The sequence below is a fragment of the Squalius cephalus genome (assembly GCF_949319135.1).
Source record: "Squalius cephalus genome assembly, chromosome: 23".
In the NCBI taxonomy this organism is placed as follows: domain Eukaryota; kingdom Metazoa; phylum Chordata; class Actinopteri; order Cypriniformes; family Leuciscidae; genus Squalius; species Squalius cephalus.
The window spans coordinates 24,404,959-24,427,677 of record NC_137144.1 but is presented as its reverse complement, the minus strand read 5'-3'; the positions used below and the strand labels follow the sequence as shown (position 1 = coordinate 24,427,677).

The 22,719-nt window shown below is 41.8% G+C and overlaps 2 protein-coding genes across 2 annotated transcripts in view; both read left to right on the top strand.

Annotated features, from left to right (window-relative positions):
* LOC307151281 (N-acylneuraminate cytidylyltransferase B-like) overlaps positions 1-22,719 on the top strand; it is a gene marked incomplete at its 5' end in the record, with an annotated part of 151,949 nt that overhangs the window by 65,809 nt on the left and 63,421 nt on the right. The gene's annotated exons all lie outside the window — the stretch shown is intronic.
* On the top strand, positions 1,659-20,908 carry LOC307151282 (N-acylneuraminate cytidylyltransferase B-like; the record flags this gene model as incomplete). Its single annotated transcript, XM_079859234.1, has 6 exons — positions 1,659-1,876; positions 6,636-6,681; positions 9,397-9,550; positions 9,856-9,989; positions 20,670-20,778; positions 20,847-20,908. The coding sequence occupies 6 exons, from the start codon at positions 1,659-1,661 to the stop codon at positions 20,906-20,908; spliced, it is 723 nt and encodes a 240-aa protein (XP_079715360.1).

The window sequence follows — 22,719 nt, the reverse complement described above, 5'->3', positions numbered from 1 at the left end:
GCCCCTCCATTTATTGCTCCGCCGCCAAATTGCACGAACACGCAATGCAAGAGTTGATGTCTCTTTATCATAGCAGAAATGAAGCAAAATAATGCTTTGTGAAAAATAAAGCAAAGATGATGAATGAACTTCAAGGGAGAGCAAAAAAATTAACATACAGTAAGTAGGCCTGAGCAAAACCAATGTTACTCACATTTTTTGGTATACAGCAAAGCAAGCTGCAATCTGCATTAGTGCCAGGGTACTGATAATGTATTGCTAGAAACCATATTGCAGTGTATTTTTTTATCAATTATTCTTCCCACCTCAACTAAAGTGAAGCAATCACTAATACTGTATATCCTTTTGGAATTGGGCTTCATTTCTTTTCTTTTTTTAAATAAATAATTTTAAACACCTTTTGATGTCTTGTTGTATGCCTGATTTGCTGATAATTAAAAATGTTGACTCATATCAACAGCACTAATGAACAGCTAAATGCACCGCTGACAAACAAATCTTATGATACTTTTGAGACAAATGAACAACAAGCACACCCATAACAAAATAATTAAATTGAAAGGCAACACAATGAGTGTAAAAGAACAAATGAGGAATTGTCACTCAAAAGCACCACAGCTTTACAAAAAATAAAGAGGACACAGTCGTAAACTGGTATAGAAAACAGTAAATTTACATTTACATTTAATACATTTTTATTACATTTAATAATGGAAAGTGACCACTCCAGGGCGATCTACTACTGGGTCATTCTATGGAAATGTCCATTTTTCTGTCCCTAGCCTTTACAAAAATATTACATTAAAAGGCACTTTAGCTTTACAATTTCTTTACATTTTAAAATAAAACATTATGTTATTTGAACAAATACACCTTCTTAAGCCATAAATGTGGCAATATTTGATTTTTAATTAATTATATAGAATTTCAAGCACCACAGAAGTGCTCGTCCCCACAGTCATGTCCAATGGAAAATGCTTTATTTTTATGTCAATAACAGGGTTTTCCACCATTTAAAATACAATAATGCATACATAACTATCAAAAATATGATGTAAATGACATAAAAAAAAACAAAATGCAGAATAAATATTAGAAAATTTGTAATGAAAGTAGTGTTCCCCTGGAGTTGTGTCACTGGTGTTAACGTTAAACAAATATCTCTTATTTTGAAATAAAAATCACACTGATGGCATCACTTGATTTCCTTCTTCCAATTTCCTGAATATCTATGAAGAAAAGCTCATAGTAAATCCACTGTCTCTTTTCAGTTATCAGAAATCTTCTCATTTATCTCATGATTTCATGAAGCTTTTAGTTGAACTCACTGGTATGACCTACTTTATTGTTAGGGAATTGTAAAAATCTAGAATACAAATGGATTAAACTACTTAATTTAGTTAGTTTACCATGATTGACAACATGTGGTTTTGTTGCAGCAGCCATTTTGTAGCCAGAGATGTGAAAGTAGCACCGGTCGCTCGGCTGATCTGGCAGATAGCCTAAAGACGATCTATTTGTCAGAGAGGAAGCCCTGTAAAATGACTCTGATCGTTAAGCATATGGTCGTTAAGCAAGCATATATATATATAATTATTATTAGGCTATTGCCAATCTGCATCCCGTGAATCTCACTTCATGGAGAGCCACGGGTGGCGATGGAGAGCCACGGGTTCGCACAGACACAGGCACAGGCTCAGGCTCAGGTGAGTTCGGGTGTCGGTTCCCCGTCCTCTGGACTCCCTCACCGGGCGGCTCTGATTCTGGCCCGGGGTGGCAGTAAAGGAATCCCTCTGAAGAACATCAAGAATCTGGCCGGTGTTCCTCTCATCGGATGGGTGCTGAGAGCTGCCTTGGACTCAGGAGTCGTTGACAGGCAACTACATTTGAGCTCTTCTTAAATATTTTAATATTATGGTTATATTACGGCTCTCAGCCGAGTGTGAGTTGATGGGGTGGTGGCGGGATGCTGAGAAATTTGTCATGAGACAGGAGGTAAGGGAAGGCTTTATTTATACTGGCTTCTTCTTCTGCTGATTGGATGATTACCTGAACATGCTCCTCCCGAACTTTGTTACATAAAACTTCATTTCACGAGTTCACATGTTAATGAAATCTGATGTAATATTATAATGCGTATTTGGCTTGCTTTCCGGGGGGAGGGCTCCGAGCTCGGAATTCGGCCTGACCCCAGAGTACTCCCCTCAAAAAGGCCAGCTGAACGCAGGACAGCGAGCGTAGAATTTATCCCCCCCAAAATGTGAAGGGTATGTATTTACCAAGGAACGAGCTTGCCTGTTTGACTGGGAAGGCTATCGCAACATCCGACGGGAACTTGGATGCTCACAGCATCGGACGGATGAGCCTGTTCTGCAGTTGAACTGACAGCTCGATGATGCAAGAATTATGCGAGCGTGAATTTGTGAACGAGTTTAACCGTTCACCCAGGAGGGCTCTCGCAGCGTCCGACGGGAACTTATGCTCACGGCATCGGACGGGTAAGGCTCGCCATGTTGGACGGAGGGCGCCCGCTGAACTCGGTCGGGAGGGCTCGACTGGCGCTTCGAAGGGGGCTGGGGCACGGGGATAGACCCCTCGCGGCCCGACGAATGGGGAGCCCACCTAGCGACACGAGCGCGGCCGTCCGGCGACGACTAAGACGGGCAGGCTCTCACTGCAATTCGAAACGGGAGGGCTCGACCAGAGCTTCGGAAGGGGGACAGAGCCCAGCCTTCGAACGGGTGAGCCATCACAGCGTGCGAATGGGGGAGTCTGCATATGTTTGTAAAAACGTTAGCTATGAATATTAAGCGAGCATGCAAGCGGCGAGCCCAGATACAATCGGAAGTGGTTTGGTGTAACGGAGGTAACTAAAAATGAAGCGCAGCAGGTGATGGAGATAAACCAACTAATTAGTTAGGGCTTGGTGAGCATTTCTGATGTGAAAACGGCTGGATCTAATATAGGTTTTGAAGGCATTCGATGACCAGCGACCGAGGGTTTTGATTTGTTGTTGGGAGAGAACCAGAATCTCGTGGCAGGATGATTGGAGTCATTTGTGAAGAGTGGGTCGAGTGGGGATTTGGACGTGGAACGTTTGTATTGCAGGTAATTAAAAAGAGCATGGTACGGTTGGATGGGAGTTTGTAGATTGAAAATATAAATGAAGTGACCTTTTTTAGCTCGGTCAGTTTTACTTTGTTTAATGAAGAATGATATGGTTTCATTATCTACGATCTGTAAGTCTGAAATTGTAGGATGAATATTTGGGTCGAATAAGGAAGTGATGGTCAGTTCGGAGCAGCGGAGGAAACCGAAGAATGCTAGGATGAACTTTGCTTCTAATGTATAGGCGGTGTTGGTGGAGTGGTATCCAAGACGAAGTGATGAAATGCGTCTTGTGAGTATATATCGATTGTGATTGGTTGTCTGATATCTGGGCGAATGGGGCGGGTTCTTTGGATTCCCTTAATTAGAAGGGACGTTTGGGAGTTATTTATTGCAGGTGCGGTTTTACCGTGGATTAATTTATGGAAGAATTGAATGCCGCTTAGATAGCTTTTTATGGATCCGGCTTGGAGACCTTTGACTCTATGAAGGTGAGATATAAATTAAGTAGCGGTTAAAAGAGAAAATTCGGGAAACGAAAGGTTGTGAGAGAGGTGGAATGATTTGAATGATTTGAACGATTTCCACGCGGTGTAATATGTTTGCAGGGTTCTGGGAGAAACTGCTTGGAGGATGGAATCGATGGACGTGTCCAGGAGGGATTTTAGCGGATGGTTTTATGGGAAGATCAGCTGAGAATAAGGAGGTACTGGGGTTGGAGTGGGGTCTGCTTCTGGTGCCAGCATCCTGAATTTCTGAAAAGAGAAATGGGAGAGAGAGTCAGCGATTTGATTTTGAGCCCCTGGGACGTGTTTTGCAGTTATTAAGAACTGGTCACATGCGGAGATCCAGATGAGGCGTCTGAGGAGTGGCATTAGCGCAGGTGAGCGAGAACGACCTTTGTTAATACAGTGTACGGTTGCTTCGTTGTCGCAATGGATTTGGATGCTTTTGGTTGACCACTCTTTCCCCCATAGGGAAAGCTGCGACGACGATCGGGTAGAGCTCGAAAAGGGCCGAGGAGGCTGAAGACTGGGGTGTGTCTAGGAGCTGAGGGGGCCAGGGAGACGCGAACCAGCGTCCTTGGTAATAGCCGCCGAAGCCGATCGAGGGAGCTGCGTCTGTAAACAGTTTGATATCGAGGGGGAGAGAGAAAAAGTCGTCGTAAAAAAAAGTTAAGCCGTTCCACTGGTTAAGGAAATTAATCCATAGATTTAGCTCGTTTTTGGACTCGCCAGAAAGGATAATCCGATCTTCCAGCGCGTGAACGGATGACGTGAGGGCAAGGAGATGCGCGATAAACGGACGGCCCTGTGGAATAATGCGCATAGCATAATTTAGGTGGCCCAGCAGCGAGAGAAGTTTGCGTTTGGAACAATCTGTGCCGTCTGTAAAATTGGATGCGATTAAGATGATACGATCGATTTTTTCCTTAGGCAGTGAGGCCTGGAAATTTACTGAGTCCAGATTGATGCCTAGGAACTCGATGGATATAGTTGGACCCGATGTTTTCTTCTGAGCTAACGGGATCCCTAGCTCAGCGAAAATGACAGCGTTGTCTTGGGCATCTCCCTTCATTGAAATTTCTACAAACTTGTCTGTTGGGTGCCATGTATGGTGCTCTGATCGAAATATCTTTACCGAAAGTGTGGTCTTCTCTTGCGGGTCGCGGAACGTAACTTGTGGATTTTATGGCATTCTGCTCTGGGCAGGGAGGGATCGAGGGATTGATTTGAGGGCATGCCGTGGTGACATGGATTGTGGATCTGCAGATTGCGGAGGAGATGTTTCGGCACCCGAGGAAGACTCGGTTATGGAGATCAGTGTCCAACGCTCCCCAATAGGGACACTGATTCCATTGAGAAATGCGGACGGCGCATTTTGCGGAAAACAACTTGTGGTAAGTGTAAAAATGACTACCCCCATAAGACAACGCGAGCTCTGCTATGATAGAAAGATAATCGTTCAGCTCGCGCCATCTATGGGGGAAAGTCGAGCATATGATTTCTGTATAGCGGCTGAAGGCAATACAGAATTCGGCCAGTGACAATGTACGTGATGAAACCTGTGAGTTATTTTTTAGAGTAACTGATATATCACCACAGTCCACTTGGTGATTGGACTCTGCTGGGGGAAACAAGGACAGGAGAGAACCCAAATCTACATCTGCACCTGCAAAGATTTGAGCTCTAATGTTGTTCGTCACTGGAGGAGGTTCTGCGGCAACTGCGTTCGGAGGGGCTGGTTGAGGAGTGGCTGAGAAGAGAGAGAAAGGAGATCGCACTTGGAGAGGGTTAATGGGAGGGAAAGTCGGGGCTGTGGCCGTTTGCGGAGGCATCCTCGCGCAGAGATCGGCCCCCAGGATAGGTGGAGGAGGAATAAGATCAGCATAGTGTGGAAGGGGAAGGGGAAGGGGAAGGAATTGCGCCGGCGACTGACCGGCTAACGGAGGCATCCTCACGTTAGGGTGAGCACCTGGCGCTTGGAAAGAAGGAAAACTGAAAGATGTAGAAGGGAAGGAAAACATTTGAGGATCGTGTGTGAAAATGGTGTTGCAGAGATCTGGAGCGTGGGGTACCACGGTGGGAGGGGCTGAGGAGAGGAGTTGACCCGGAAAAGGTTGGCGCCCTTCCGCGACTGGTTCTGGGGTGCGGCCCAGGCTAGCGGAAGGTCTGCGACGACGTGGCGCGGGGCCCGGCACTGCATGTGAGGAAGGTGTAGACACTGCGGGACGAGCGATCGGGGCCCGGCGGGCCTTGCTCGTTCGAGCCAATGGGATGGGAGCTGAAACAGAAGGGTGAGTAGATTGTAAAGTGACATATAAATTAAACAATTCTGCTTTTTTCATTCTGCGGGAAAAATTTGCATCGGAATTAATTAAGGATTGTCTCAGCCCCTTAACTGTCCACTTCCCTATGGGAGGGATGTTTGGGTGAGCTGAATAGTGGGAAGGCGCGGAGGAAGACGATGAGGAAGATGATGAGTTCCTCGCTGGCGGTGGTGAGGGGAGTCTCCGGCGTCTTGGTGTATCCGGAGAGGATCTGGAGGGCCGGCATCCCCTGTTTGAGGATGGAGGCTCGATGTTGTTGTTAGCTGCTGGAGAGGAAAAGGTCTCTGGATCGGCGATTTGCGATGGAGACACCTCTGTGATGAAAGACTCATCGTCGGAAGGGAAGAGCTCTAATTTGGACATTTGTCATGAGACAGGAGGTAAGGGAAGGCTTTATTTATACTGGCTTCTTCTTGTGCTGATTGGATGATTACCTGAACATGCTCCTCCTGAACTTTGTTACATAAAACTTCATTTAATATGATTTTTGGTGTTTAATTATACTTTTTTATTATTTTGTATGAAACAAACTAAAATTAATCTGGGAAATAAATGAAATAGGCTATTGGCCACGTTTATTTAGCTTGTTCTAAATTTAGTCTTTTAACTAAGATAAAAATAGCCTTTTAGTCTTAATTTGTCTTTTGTAAGTAAAATTGAGTTATTTATTATTTTAATGACTGATGTTGTGTGGCAGTGTGTGGGTTTCCACAGATCATGATGAAATTGAGCGTGTCGCAGAAGTCTAGACTATTGGACTATTGATGCTCGGATATGGAGAATTATGGGGGGCTGAAAGGTCGATTATCAACCGCTTTGTTCCCGAGAATTTCCTGGTAGCCACGCCTATAGGGCTGATGCGAAATTTGTCGAACGGGGGAGCCTCGAAGGGGCCTATCATGAAACCGGATTCGATTTATTTTTTAATTAGTTTGTCTAGTATTAAGGCTTATTATATAAAATAAACCTGTTTTTCTAAAAGTCTCATTAATGTAAAATACTAAATCAACTATTTTATAAAAAAAAATATTTTGACAATTTAGCTGATAATTATTGAATAACCGGTGGCAGACAAAGCAGAATCCCAGTAAAAGAGATTTGTCTGAAAGGTAAAATTACTCTTTACATAATTTTAATTTCCCAATTTTAATTGAAGATATGTCATAATAGAAACACTGAAATCAAATTGAATGATTTCACTCATTTAACTTAGCAAAGATGTCTAAAATGTACATGTAATTCATGGAAATATTACAAAATAATAACCCATATATAATTATAATCCATAATAACTATGGAAAACCCCCCACTAAATATATTATATTATAAATATATAATTTGAAAAAAAAAGTCCCTAAGCTATAAACCTTTCAAAATCGATTTATTTGGTCTTTCTAGTTTAGGCACATTTTGCACATCACAATTATGGATGAACAAGTTACAGTAAAAGATCTGTTGTTGACCTTTATGGTGGAGTTATTAAAATGTTGGCAACGAAACGAAAAATGTGCCTAAACTAGAAACCTTTCGAACTTGATCTTTTGATTTGTGTGTATGGGTGTGTGTGTATGTGTGCGAGCTCTTAACGCATTATAGTCCTTCACGTCTATTGCGATCTCAAAATTTCGGCCAGTTAATAATACCTAGAATATCAAAATCGACTGCTGGCGGTAGATCCTTCTCCTATTTAGCAGCAAAACTTTGGAACAGTCTTCCTACCATTGTCCGGGAAGCAGACACACTCTGTCAGTTCAAAGCTAGATTAAAGACACATCTCTTTGACCTAGCTTTCACATAATACATTATAGACTTCTATAATTCAATGTTAGGCTGCATAGATTAGGTCAACTGGAACCGGGAACACTTCCCATAAATCCTGATGTACTCGTTACATCAGTAAGAAGGCATCTATGCTAATTTTAGTGTCAAATCAATTCGATATACAAATTTGATCGCAAAACAGCATGTGACGTCCTTACGTACAGGTTTTTATTCACTTTAAAGCCGTTGGATGGAAACACACTTTCACCAGCTTTATTCGCATAAGCTTTTTTACCGAACTTCAGATAATTCGATTGACAAGTGGATGGAAACTTAGCTAATGTGTTGAGAGCGTCGTTGTTTTCTTGTTATAGCTTGATATGTCGCTATCAGCTGGCACATAAGCACTATTACAACTTGTGCAATATTGATCATTTGTTGGTAGATGGCGCGATCCATTTTGTCTAGCAAAACTTTGTTCGCAAATGTTTGCTTGAATGTTATGCGATTCAGTGCGAAAATGAATGGAAACACCTTAAAATGTCTCAAATCAATTCGATGTAACAATTTGATCGCAAAACAGCATGTGACGTCATTACGCACAGGTTTTTATTCATTTTAAAGCCGTTGGATGGAAACACACTTTCACCAGCTTTATTCGCATGAGTTTTTTTTTTTTTTTTTTTTTCGAACTTCAAATAATTCGATTGACAAGTGGATGGAAAAGTCTGTGTAGAGAGAATGGTGTTGTCTTAGCGGCCCCTAATTTAATGACAAATGATCGTTGCGACAGAAGCAAATCAATCAAAACTAACTTTAGCTGGAAAATAACTTTATTAAAGAACCGCTATGAAGCCAAAACAATCTCTGTTACCTTAAATTATACGTTTATCTCTGTAAAGCTGATTTGAAACTATCTACATTGTTAAAAGCGCTATATAAATGAAGATGACTGTGATGTGTGTGTGTGCTGCGTGCATTTCACTCTGTGTGTGTGTGTTTGTGTGTTGGGGCCAGTGAAAATGTTAGTGAGGCAAGTAGAAATTAATAGTTTTTGTAATTTTAACAGAAAAAGAATATTAAAATGCTTTATTAAATTTTTTTAATTTTTTTACGGGGTTTTTTTGTATGTTTTTTCCCATAAATATATTTAATTTTTTAATTTTAGGAAGCAAAAAGTATGAATTATAATTTGCTGAGAAAATTATATTTAATAAAGAAACAGTTGAAATTATGAGATATTTCATAAGCAGCATGAATTTGTGGAACTTAAAGAGGAAGAACTGAAATATAGAGCAATTACAAACAGTTAAAAGATGTAAAATATTTAAGGGTTTGCCTTTATTAAAACCAGTGAAAAGGAAAATGTCCCTAAGCTATAAACCTTTCAAAATTGATTTATTTGGTCTTTCTAGTTTAGGCACATTTTGCACATCACAATTATGGATGAACAAGTTACAGTAAAAGATCTGTTGTTGACCTTTATGGTTGAAGTTATTAAAATGTTGGCAACAAAACGAAAAATGTGCCTAAACTAGAAACCCTTCAAACTTGATCTTTTGATTTGTGTGTGTGTGTTGCATGCGTTTGTGTGTGCGTGTGTACGTTTGTGTGTGTTGATTTACAAATGGTTAAAAGATGTAAAATATTTAAGGGTTTGCCCTTAATAAAAACTGTTTTGTGGCTGTGTTTTAGAGGTGGACATCGTCTGTCATATTCAGGCTACGTCTCCATGTCTGCACCCTCATCATATCAGAGAAGCCCTACACATGATCACGGGACAGGGGTTTGATTATGTGTTTTCAGTGGTGCGCAGACACCAGTTTCGGTGGGTGGAGGTGGACGAGAAAGGTACAGTATCACGAAAACATCTCACAAACTCCAATAAGGAGACAATTACAGATTTTTGCTTTGTATGAATATAAGGCAAATAAGGACTTTCCATTTGATGTTTATGCACAATCCTTTATGATCTCTGTTTTAACAGCATGTTGTAAAAACAGAAGTGTTATATTAAATATACTTTGATATCATATTATGAATCTCTATGTCCCCTAAACCTGTTTCTATGAAAAGGTTTTATGTTTAGTGACAATCATGATCTTGAACTACATCTGAAGGTTTACACATTCTTCACTATCTTTCATTGTAATTAGAGGGTAAGAATCCGACTTCTCCGAACATCGATGTGGCGTACAGACCTCGACGCCAAGACTGGCCTGGGGAACTCTATGAAAATGGCTCTTTCTACTTTTATAAGAGAAAGGACCTGGAAAACGGCCTGAAACAGGTGGGTAGTTATCAAAATATGGTGAAAACCCTGTTCCTTGACTTCTCAATCTCAGGCATAATTTTATAGCACAGTTATGTTATATAAATATTTAAATAATTTAAAATAGACTATTTTATAATATGAAATAGGCTGAATCTATATTGTTTTACATATATGATTGCATTGGTTATAGGCGCCATTCTAAGCTTCTGAATGGTCCAGTGAGCACTGTTGGGGCCATAATACGGAAGTGGAAAGACAATAATTTCACCATAAATTTGCCTCGACCAGTGCTCCTCGCAAGATTTCTGATAGAGGAGTGAAAAGAATAATCAGAAGAGTTGTCCAAGAGCCAACACCAAGTTGTATGGTATTTTTAGGGTAATGTGCACTGCCATTTCTCCTCCAAATATGGTGTGTATTATGTATTATTATTAAATTTTGCTCTCATGTGACCACACTATATTCTTCCAGTATTTCACTGGCTTTTCCAAATGTTGTGCAGCAAACTTTAAACGAGCTTCAACATGCTATTTTTCTTCAGTAATGGAGTCTTGCGTGGTGAGCGTGCATACAGGCCATGGCGGTGGAGTGCATTACTTACTGTTTTCTTTGAGAACACAGTACCTGCTATCTGCAGGTCTTTTTGAAGCTCTCCACAAGTGATCCTTGGCTCTTGGACAACTCTTCTGATTATTCTTTTCACTCCTCTATCAGAAATCTTGCGAGGAGCACTGGTCGAGGCAAATTTATGGTGAAATTATTGTCTTTCCACTTCCTATTATGGCCCCAACAGTGCTCACTGGACCATTCAGAAGCTTAGAATGGCGCCTATAACCAATGCCATCATTATGTTTTGCAACAATTAGGTTGCGAAGGTCTTGAGACAGCTCTTCGCTTTTACCCATCATGAGATGTGTCTTGTGTGACACCTTGGCAATGAGACCTTTTTGTAGGCCATCATTTGGGACTGAACCAGCTGTTATTAATTTCCACTGACGGGGCTGGATTGCTTTTTAATTACTGCAAGTTTTCAGCAGTTGTCTTGGCTTTCAATGCCTTTTTGCGCCTCCCTTTCTTCATGTGTTCAATACTTTTTCCCTGTGTCATTTCACATTATTACACATAACTTAATTTCTTATGTATGTATGTATTTCTTAACTTTGTATGTATGGCTTACTTGGGTTGTTACCAACATCTGGTGAAATTTTCATGTCAATAGCACCTTTGGAAATATATTTACTGAGAAAAATGATGACGTGTTCAAAACTTATTGCCCCCGCTGTGTGTGTATATGTATATATATATATATATATATATATATATATATATATATATATATATATATATATATATATATCATTTTTTACAATTTAAGTGTAGTTTGAACACAGGTAAGTATTTTGAAATGATTTTGACACCATTTTAGAAAAAAGATTTAATAATCACTGATATCACAACCAGCCCTTAATTTGTGAGACAAACTAAAATAAAGTACTTAAGTCAAATGTCGAGTTGTTCATAAATACTTCCCATCACCTTTTATGAGAGAAAAACAAAGTGAACTTAACATGTTTCGAGAATGTCCCAAACTCAAAAAAATAACTCATTAGACAAACTCAATTTAATTGAGGGCAGGATATACACCCAACTCATAAAAACAAATTCAGGCAGTGAAATATAATTGAGTTCGTCCAACTCAATTTGATAAAATACAGTTTAAATGATATTGATTCATTTCTAAAATTACTTTTTTATGCTTGTCAAACTTAAAATAAAAACTGTAATTGGTAAATTAATTAGAAGCAGTTTCTTTCATCATTATACACAATGTATAATAACAAATAAGAATATAGCGTCTGTCCTGACATTATCTTAGATTAAACATTAGCATGTGCCTAAACACAGGAACCACTCTGCTGTGTATAGTGACCACAAAATGAAAAAAAAAAAATCCTCTAAATGTCCAACATAACTGAACATTAAACACTAACATTAACAAACATATTTCCCTTTTCTGAAAAAACATAAAATAACACTTTTAATAAAAAATATTAAATAAATTTATTAAATAAATATTAAATAAATTTATTCTCCTAATGCTGTCCCTTGCAAAGCATGCTGGGAACTACAGATCCACTGCCCAGTTAGTTGTAAACAAAGATGATTCATGTAGTTTTAACACAAATGAATTAAGTAAACTTCAGCCTTAAATATATTAGGGTCGATTAAACACAATTAAATTAATTTGTGACAAAATGTTATAAAATTGTTACTTTAGCTCATTTTAGGAGGCAAACAAATTTTGAGTGCATGTATGAAACCTCTCCATGAGAGCTCATGACCTCAAACACTCTGCTTCAGTTATTTTGATCTGTTCTGTGTTTTAACTGGGCAAGATCGCTTACTGGTCAGCTGAAAATATGGCTTGACCCCAAAAAAATTCTAACAAAAAGTTTCTCATTGGTTTACAGTAGTTTCAGATGTACTTAAAAACATACTAAAAGTTTACCAAAGTTTGACTCCAAGAAAGGCCCCATTTTCAAAATGCCGGCCGTCAGGTCCTTAAAATGACCATTACTCCTTTGTATTCCTCCTAGACAAGGAATACTGGTGCCTGATACATGTTTGGGCCATGTAATATTCTAATTAGCATATTTGCATGATACAAGTGATTACAAGTACAATTATATATTAAAGCAAATGGTTACAAGCATATTTATGCAAAAAATAAGTACAATTTCCCTTAAGTAATTGCATATTTCTCCTTTCTCATATCGTTTTGCCTAGTGTTGGTGGTTCTGTAGTTCATAACCATTCTTTTGATTCCAATAAAGAATAAATTCATTAGAACATGTGTGGTACTGTAAAATTAGTCGAAACAGGGCTGCCACGTGAAGGCATGTGGCGATTGTCTGAACCCATATAGAATCACGCCAATTAATTGGCTGATGGTGCGGGCGCCTCCTCAGCGGGGCTACGTCACTCACTCTTATACAGTGAACGCGCCATCTGCTCCTCAGATTTTCCACCGATAAAGAAGAAGCTCCTTCGGCAGCAAGAGGAGCTTGGCAGCGAACGCAGTGCCTCGTTCCCTATTCAGGGAACATGGGTTACGAGAGTAATCCGAGACGTTCTCTTTCATAGGTTCACTCGGCGCTGCGTAGCGATGACTCCCTTGAAAAGAGCCAGGGAGGACGGGATACTCCTAGTAGAGCGAGCTTTAACGCCCAGAGGTGAAGGAAGCTTCTGCACCTCATAAGCCAGGGAAATTGCGTCTCTAGCACAGTGAGAGATCCTGTGCTTAGAGGCGGCAAGCCCTCGGCAGCCAGCCCCAAAGCATACGAACAACTGAGACGACATGCGCCACAGCGATAGCTGCAACATAATCTCTCAAGGTGGTAGCAGCTTCTCCAGCCATACATTTATCCTGCAGGAATTCCAGCACTGAACCGGCCGGGAAGCTGACTGGGTCCACTGCATGAGCCGAACACCAAGACTCAAAAACCTTCCAATTAGACAGGGACGTGCAGTCAGGGTAGGCAGGGTAGGCAGTGCCTCACCAAAGGAAATGTTGACATTACATTTATTAATTCCAAGAACTTTATTAATTCACCACATTATTAATTGCATTTATTTTATTCCAAATATCAATTTTTGTAACAAAAATGTTCAGGAATATACACATAATATACTAATTTTGCCATTGTTTGCTCCTAAAACCATTGTTTCATGCAGGAAATTCAAAGCCATGGCCATTGAGGCAGAGTTTAGCAGTGCCTCTTTGGTCCATAGAACGTAGTTTACGTAGGTTTGCGCATGCGTAGTCAGTTCTCATGCTGTCTTGAATGATCAACATTGAGGCAGAGACCGATCTTGCTTCATGTCACGTGACCCACTCGCTCTCGGGCTTGGCAACCGACGTCACTGCGCAGTGCATTCTAGGACGTAAACAAGAGTGCGCCGCCATTTTGTGAGGCCACATCGGGCGAGATTTAAAACAATCACTACACGAAACAATGTTGAAAAGTCGATTAAAAGAACGAAATGTACTATACAGAGACAAACTTCTACCTGACGCAAGAAAACGGTACATGGAAAAGATGTCATTGATCGGAAATATGGATCCGTATGAGGTGCCTGCAAGAGAATATACTCGAGACCCCCGACGATTTACCTCCTCTGACATTTCCCGATATTTTTGTTTATTTAGTCTGTGGTGTGAGTGCTTATTCCGAGGCTCAGTTTCGTAATTATAAATCTATGGAAGCCCACGTTCAGTTCACAAATGGCTGGGTTCATGACTACAAACCGCCGAGTTGTGAAAACACTGTTGTTCGTACAAAGGTGCGTATCATCTTGCTTACCTAAGTTAGTTGTGATTAGTAAAACTCCTGACTACCTACTATAGTGTTTTGTCCTCTGTAGAGGACATTATGTTTTAGCGATTTCTCTGAGACATTACATGTCCTGTACAGAGCACATTCAGGGCTTTTCAGAGATAAGTTACCAAATGATTGTATGTTTCACCATGACAACTGCGTGTCGGTGTGTGCGCGTAGCGCAGTTTGTAGGAGCGAATAAGCTGTTTTTGTACTTTAAGGCTGTACTGCTGACACAATGTTTTCTGACTGTAGCCTATTCAAATCCTGGTGCGCCGTCACCAGACCAATAGTGTGTGTGTGTGTGGCTGTCTGTGAAGGAGTGACTAGGCTGGTTGTCGGTTCGCTGACACCGCGCCGCCTCCCTCTCTTACTGTGTCCCGCACAAAACATTTGTTTGTTGTATAAGTCATAAGATAGATGTGTCCATTAATTTGATTATTAGATTTGATTGTGCATTAGCCTCACATATGACTGACTTTGCTGTATGCAGGCAGCGATGTGATGATGCCTGATATTGAACTTGGGTTGCTGAATGAATATATGAACATATATGCCACATTGATAGGTCACAGCCTACCCATGACAAGATTTCACCGCACGTTACTGCACTTAGAGTAATACAGCCGTATAGTAGAAGGTGCACGAGCGTTATCAATTGTCTCCCGAACATCAGCGGGAAGACCAGACGCCACTGTCGCTAGCGATTGCCTCTTATCGGCCACACCCACAGCCTAACATATCATCTATCATCACTTCTAAATACTTGTGTTTTAACCTGTCCACTTTTTTTCATCATGAGTAACAACAGGCACTATATGAGTATTGTCACAGAGTCAGCCACACCGTCACAGCTCCAGTCATCCCCTAATCACCAGGACCCGCCCACTCATTCACAATCACAGGATTACTGACTCGCTGCACCTGCACTCCCTCATCAACACAGCCTACATATTCACACTTCCCTTTCGTGGTCACTACGAGTTACATTGTGACGACGAATGGGGTTTCGATTAGAAAGCCTCTCACCTTCGAGTATTACAAAATGAGCCAATGACAAGGAAAGGCCATGGTTCTGAGGAATTTGCATTGCGTAACTCCGCCCCACTTCATGGGCATATAAGGAAGTACGCTAGCAACATGCAGATATATTTCTTCGCTGAGGAGCCGAGACTGAACTCAGGCGTTCCAGCGGTACAGCGGAAGTGGCAGGGAGACGTAACATCTCCGTTCCCTACTCAGGGAACGAGGGCTACATACGTAACCGAGACGTTCCCTTTTGTGGTCACTACGAGTTAAGTCGTGATGACGAATGGGGTTCCCAGTCTAATCACGCCACTTCGGCTGTCTTCCAGTGCCCTGCACTGGACTCCTACTTATCACAGGAATACAAAGGTACACTGGAAAGCATATCTCAGTGGAAATATGCAAATAGTGCCTGCCCGAAGTGGGGGGACTTACAGAATACACATATGACCCGCGAGCGGGCTGCATATGGAGAAACACTGGAGTGTCCAGCGCGCAGGGTGGAATGTTTCAACCCCAGGGGTGGCAAGGTGGCTTGCCAAGAGAAAGACACATGCTCAGAGAGGCTTACAGTAGAAATACACATGTGGGGGTCGCCCAAGGGGGCCCGTAGAAAGCTGATGTTCATCCACGGGGTGAAGGTCTGACGGCAGGTCGGAGTCATTGGTACTCGGAGCGTGCCGTGTTGCCATTCCCACCTCGGGACTCGATCGCGAAGCCAGAGCTGAAGCGGTCTCATATGAAGCAATCCGAGCAGAGTGGCTGCGGATGCCATATGCCCCAGGAGCCTCTGAAATAACTTCAGTGGAACTACACTCTTGCCCTCGAACTGTCTCAGGCATCTTGAACGGAAGCCTGTGGAGGGATCGGTTCAAGATGCGCAGGTCCAGGATTGGCCGTAACCCACCGGTTTTCTTGGGTACAATGAAGTAGGGGCTGTAGAAGCCAGACTTCATTTAGACCAGTGATTTGAGCCTTTTATAGATCCGGGAGAAGTGCCTTTGCTCAGGTAGAGTGCTCTCCCCTAATTGCTCTAGTGTATTTAAGTAGAGCTGAAGCTTGAGTTTTGATGGCGAGAGTCTTTGGCAATTACATTATGTCACTCTCATGTTTGCATCCCTTCAAATGAAGTCGAGGGTTGCAATCTACTAGAAGTATTGGTAATATCGAAGGTTGTAGTTGATATACTCCCTTTGGTAGGCTTCCCCCTAAAGGTTCTGTCAAGGTGCTGTCATAGCAGAGACATTTGTTCTCAGAGTCTGCTTGAGGAGCATTATGAGGCTGACGCCTGTCCTGCAAGGGAGGGAGAAAGGTTGTAAAGTCGGGGGACATAAAAACATGTTTAATATTTTGAGCCGATTTTAGAACACATAGTGAGATGCATCGCTAATAAAAACTGCACATAATAGTCATAATACGCTGACCAGACAATGGAATTCAAGGGTGCCAAGGATAGAATATGACAAAAACGTCTACGAATGTTCCATGGTTGAAAATGCCATCATTGGCATAGAGCAGTCGTCACCGATTTTTTTACAAGCAAATTGCCATTTTCCGAAACCAGCTGCCGTTTTTTATTCTTCTTCTTCTTTAAAGGTGCTCTAAGCAATGTCTCCCGGGAGGGGATGAGGAGGAGGAGGGAGGGTCGAGCTAGCCTCCGTTTAGTTTGACAATACTTCGAATGTCAACAAGAAGTGACATCACCCACCATTGCTTAGAGTACCTTTAAGCAAATTTATTTGTTGTTAATTTGCTATATAACAGTCCAAAATGGCCATAAAAAACCTAGCCATTTGCAACCACTGCATTTTAATCACATTCCAAACAAAGATGCTACACACATGTAGCTTAAGAAGTTGTTTTTTATTTAAATTAGATTGCATAATTTCAAGACTTAGAGCAAAAACAGAATGGTCTGAATTTAGCTTTGTGAAATTGTTACATAAGACACAACTGCATAAAACAAAAGCAGACGGACTAAATGAAAATGCAATTCACTCTGACAGTAAATGGCGCTTATGAAAAATAAGCATTTCTTTGGGTACTGCTGTAAAAAAGCAGCTCCACTTATAAACACGACTTTATATTCCTCTTTATACTTTATAGAGGAAAAGAAAAGGCCATAGAAACTATTCTGAAGGTTGTCAGTTTCCTTTAGAGATACATTCATATCCCCAATTCAATATTTATATTTTTCTTCCTATATTTCAAGCGTCACGAACAGGGATCTTACTGTGCCTGGTATTTTCTCTGCTGCGCATCTGCGCTTCGTCCGTCTTCAGCATGTCCCATCTCTGGCATGTATTAAAATCCTGTTAACGTGATGAAATTAAAGTTCGTCTGAGAAAGAACAAGAGCTAAAAATAAGGACATAAGGTTAAAGTTTTAAGGAATTCCTTTTGTGAAAATACAAATATACACAAAGATGTTTATTGAAAAACACATGTAATTTCTGGCAAAGTCTAAATCTGGGCTATAAAAGATAGTAGAATGAAACTGCAGTGTTACCAGTTCTGAATGCCTCAGAGTCTCTCTCTCAATCAAAGTCAGATAAAGGCTTTAATCTGATCCTGTGTAAATAAACTTGATATTTATAGCGCAGTGTTTCAGTTGAAAATAATAGACACTGAGATGTTAAAAGAAATGATTGCCATTAATAGGGCATTTGGTTGTTAAATGTTTCAAGTAACAAAATGGCTTTAAAGAGATCTTTTGTCGCGGTTCATGAATCCGCTGTCTCATTCTGGTGTGTTTGTGTGTGTGTGTGTGTGTGTCTGTGTGGGCGTGGTTACCCAATCCCGTGTTGATTATCTGCGCCAGCTGTAATCAATCCCTGTTCCCTTTATATGTTCAGCAGAGGTGGGTAGAGTACCCAAAAACTGTACTCAAGTAAAAGTACAAGTACTTATAGAAATATTTACTCAAAGTAAAAGTAAAAGTAATAATCTTAATAGTTACTTGAGTAAGAGTAAAAAAGTATCCAATGAAAAAACTACTCAAGTAGCGAATAATTTACTTCGGATTATAGCCTATATATGAAGAAGACTTCAGATGCAAAGAGTGCCATCTGAAACTTTCTTCTAAAACAAGCATTTTTATCAAGCTTGTATATTTAAGTTCAGTAATTTCACTTTAATGACAATTAATAGGTACTTTTCATTGCCATTTAAGTGAAATAACTGAACATAAACGTACTTCGTTACTACCCACCTCTGATGTTCAGTAATCTTCATCTCATGTTGTCAGATCGTTGTGGCTTCCCCGGTGTCCTGTTCCTGTTCCTGTTCGGCTCTCTCTCGTCTCCTCGTGTGGATTACTCGTCATTGTGGATACTCGTCATTGTTCTTCACTCTGTCTGGATTGTTTATTGTTCCTGGTTCCTGAGCATGCCGATCACCGCACGCCATCTCCGGGTTGCCCATCAAAGTCCCTGCATCACATCTCCACCTGAGTTGTTGTCTCCCCGACCTGTGTGTTCATCTGACCAGCATTAATAAACGCCTTTTACTTGCATTTGTATCCGTCTCTGTTTCATCACATCTTTAAATACAGACCTTAAATGATAGAAGTGACATTCTTGACTAGTTTATTCTGACCAGTAACTTTTTTTTTTTTGTCTCATCTTAGTCTTCACCATGATACAGGTGACTCCGGTTTGTGTAAAGTTAACAGATGTTTAAGATGTTTGATGTATTTGCATGCTCATCCCTGCCACCCCATAGCCTGGAAATCCAGACCTAAATCTAAAAGATTAATGGTCTGGCGTCGACTAATGAAAATCGGCCAGCTCGAGGGGCGGCACCAAGCATGCATTTGAAAATCTCACTGCACACAATTGGATAACACTACGACCAATCACAACAATAAACCCCATATGCTTAGCTACCAGCAGAGCTAACTGGTAGATTAGACTCTTACCGTATCCGGTCGGCAAAACTGCAAAAATGTCCTTCTAGCAAACGAACGATTCGAGCGGCGTCTTCTGTTCCTGTTTCAGATAAAAAGCCAAGTCTAACTCGTTCATTGTAGCGGCAAAAGCCGTTTCAAACAACTGGGGCACGTTCAAGTTCAACAGTGCGCAGCGTTTTGCTACGGTTTCCGGGTTGAACGTCATGTTTCCTGAAAACGGCGTGCACCGGTGTGCAACGGGGTTTGAGATACGTTTTCTCTTGTTTGGTGGGTGTGTCAGAACTGCAGTCCAATCAGCAGCAACATGTATATAAAGCACGCGGTATTAAAGTGAACTCGCACAATGGGTTCAAGGAAAGTCATTTACAAATGTGTTTGATGCAACAACTGAGGATATTAGAAGACATGTTTGTCGTAAGTTTTATTGTAAAAATATAGGATATCAACATAATGATGTAGTTGTTTATATTTTTAGCTTCATTGCAAGTGTATGACATTTGGTATAGAAATAAACAATGGTAATTAAGTGCTTTTCCTAAAAATGAGAAAGAAAATACAGGGTATTAAAACAGTATGAACTACAAATAAAGTCAGTATGTGAGGCTAAATAGATGTGTTTTAGTCTGAATTAGGTAAGATGTGCTTCCATTTCAGTTTCAGCAATCCCTTCACTCGATTGGGATGTTCCCTTTTGTTCTGGGCGGCAAGTGCAGTAACTGTAACATCGGGCATATTTTGTAGTATTAAAAACATATTTATACCGACTTCATCAGGCTCAGAAAATTCTTCACAAAGAACACAAAGAATGGCCTTCTCAGCTGCCATAGTTGCAACTCTTGCATCATCAGAACAGTGTGTTCAACGCATCACCGTTTCTGTTTAAAAAACGTTGTGCAACGTTTTGTCGGGGCTGAACGCAGCCCAGAGTAACTCGCTGAGCAAATTCAATTTGTGCTCTCACGAGAACTCTGGATTACCACGGTAGCCACCCCACCCATTGTAAAATACTTTCGTTTGTGGTGGATGGGTCTTAATCTAAATAGGTGCTTATGCTTACTATTAATATATTTTATGAATAGAAAAATACAGTGATGAGCAAAGCCATCTTTTTTATATAATTTAGGTTTAATTTACAGTAGATCTTGTTATATGAATGTTTAGATATCTGTCCTGGAACACAACACAAAATAAGAAAATCATTCTTTGTAGTGTAGAAAGGGTTAAAAAAAAAAAAAACCTGTTTTGTTTTGTTTGTTTGTTTGTTTGTTTGTTTGGACTGTCTACTTGTGTTTTGACCCTTTGCCTGTTTATTGGATTTTGTCTTTGGATTACCCCTTAATAAAGCTGCATTTGGATCCTCAACCTTCGTGTCTCGGAGCAGTTCGTAACAGAAAACTTCGCCACATCAAGATCCAGCAGCGAGACCAACCATGAATCCAGCAGCACAGATAATGTGTCTCCGTCAAGGAGATCGACCCATCGAGGAGTACGTAAGAGACTTTATCAATCTGGCAAATGTCACTTGTATGGACTCTCTGTGCCTCATGATTTTTTTTAGAGGGGGACTATCAGAGCCACTCGGGTCAGCTATGCCACTGCACAATCCTCAATGGACTTTAGGATTTTATATTTATTTGGCTCTGCAACTGAGTGGTTCTGCCTATGCTGTGGGGATCACGGAGGAGAAACATGGTACTCCCACATTAGCCCTCATTCCTTAGCCTCGTCCTGTCACGTCCTCCAAGCCTGAGCTTCTTCACGTCAGCCCTGCCGAGCCTGCGCTCCACGTCAGCCCTGCCGAGCCAGAGCTTCACGTCACTTCTGCCGAGCCAGAGCTTCACGTCACTTCTGCCGATCCAGAGACTGTTCACGTCACTTCTGCAGATCCAGAGACTGTTCACGTCACGCACCCGAGCCAGTGTCTCCGGACAAGATGGTCTCCGCCGAGCCAGTGTCTCCGGACAAGATGGTCGCCAAACCAGTGTCTCAGGACAAGATGGTCTCCGCCGAGCCAGTGTCTCAGGACAAGATGGTCTCCGCCGAGCCAGTGTCTCAGGACAAGATGGTCTCCGCCGAGCCAGTGTCTCAGGACAAGATGGTCTCCGCCGAGCCAGTGTCTTCGGACAAGATGGTCTCCGCCGAGCCAGTGTCTTCGGACAAGATGGCCGCCGCCGAGCCAGTGTCTCCAGACGAGATGGCCGCTGCCACATCGCCTGAGCCCTCAGCAGAGATGGCCGCCAACACGCCTGAACCTGAGCCCTCAGCAGAGATGGCCGCCGACACGCCTGAACCTGAGCCCTCAGCAGAGATAGCCGCTGCCACGGTGTCTGTTCCTTTCCCTGAGCCGGTGTCTGTTCCTGTCCCTGAGCCGGTGTCTGTTCCTGTTCCTGAGCCATGGTTGCCTGCAGGGTGTCTCCTCCCTGGCCGCCTGAAGGGTCGTCTCCGCCCTGGTCGCCTGCACCGCCTGCTCTGCCCTGGCCTCCCGCCTTGCCGCAGTCTCCAGGTCCTCTTCCGCTCCATGGGCCTGGCCCTCCATCCCGCCCCCGGGTCCGCCTCCGCTCCACCTCCCTCCTGGACAATTTTCTGAGCGTCTGGAATCCGCTCCTTAAAGGGGGGGCTATGTAACGGTCACCAGCTGGAGTGCCCTTGAGAGCCACCAGAGGGCACTCCACACCAGACTCTCATGTTCACTCACAGACTACATATCCCATCATTCTCTGCCTGGACTCATCAGCACTCATTATCACATTCACCTGTATCTCATCTTCTTGTTTAGTTCACCCCATATAAGCCTGGTTCACCCCTTCACTCACCGCAAAGTTTTGTATGTTGTTGCACTGCACTTCGGAGCGGTTTTCCCTGGTTTTGCTGTCTCTTGGTTTTTGGATTTCTTGCCTGTTCCGTGGATTACTCTCTTGCCTCTGACCACTGCCTGTTTTGTTTTGTTTTGTTTGTTTGTTTGTTTGTTTGGACTGTCTACTTGTGTTTTGACCCTTTGCCTGTTTATTGGATTTCGTCTTTGGATTACCCCTTAATAAAGCTGCATTTGGATCCTCAACCTTCGTGTCTCGGAGCAGTTCGTAACACCGCCCAAACTGAATGGACCAATTATCGGTGGTTCGGCTCAATATGTCCGAAGCCCGGTTTATTTAGTGGTGCACCCGAAGCATCTATAGGGGAGAGTGGGGCACAACCAAACGCTTTTTGACATTTTCAGTTAGTGTAAATCTACTCTTTTCACACGTCTCTGGTACAAATATGTTGTCTTGTTTCATTAATACAGTGTATACTTCTTTCATTATTTACATCAAAAGAAAAGAAGTGAAATGTGACAGAGTTGGCATGTTGTAACATGTAAGCATAATACGTTTTAACATGATATGACAGCTTAAAATGTCATCTGATCTAATCAAAATCAAATTATCCAAGAC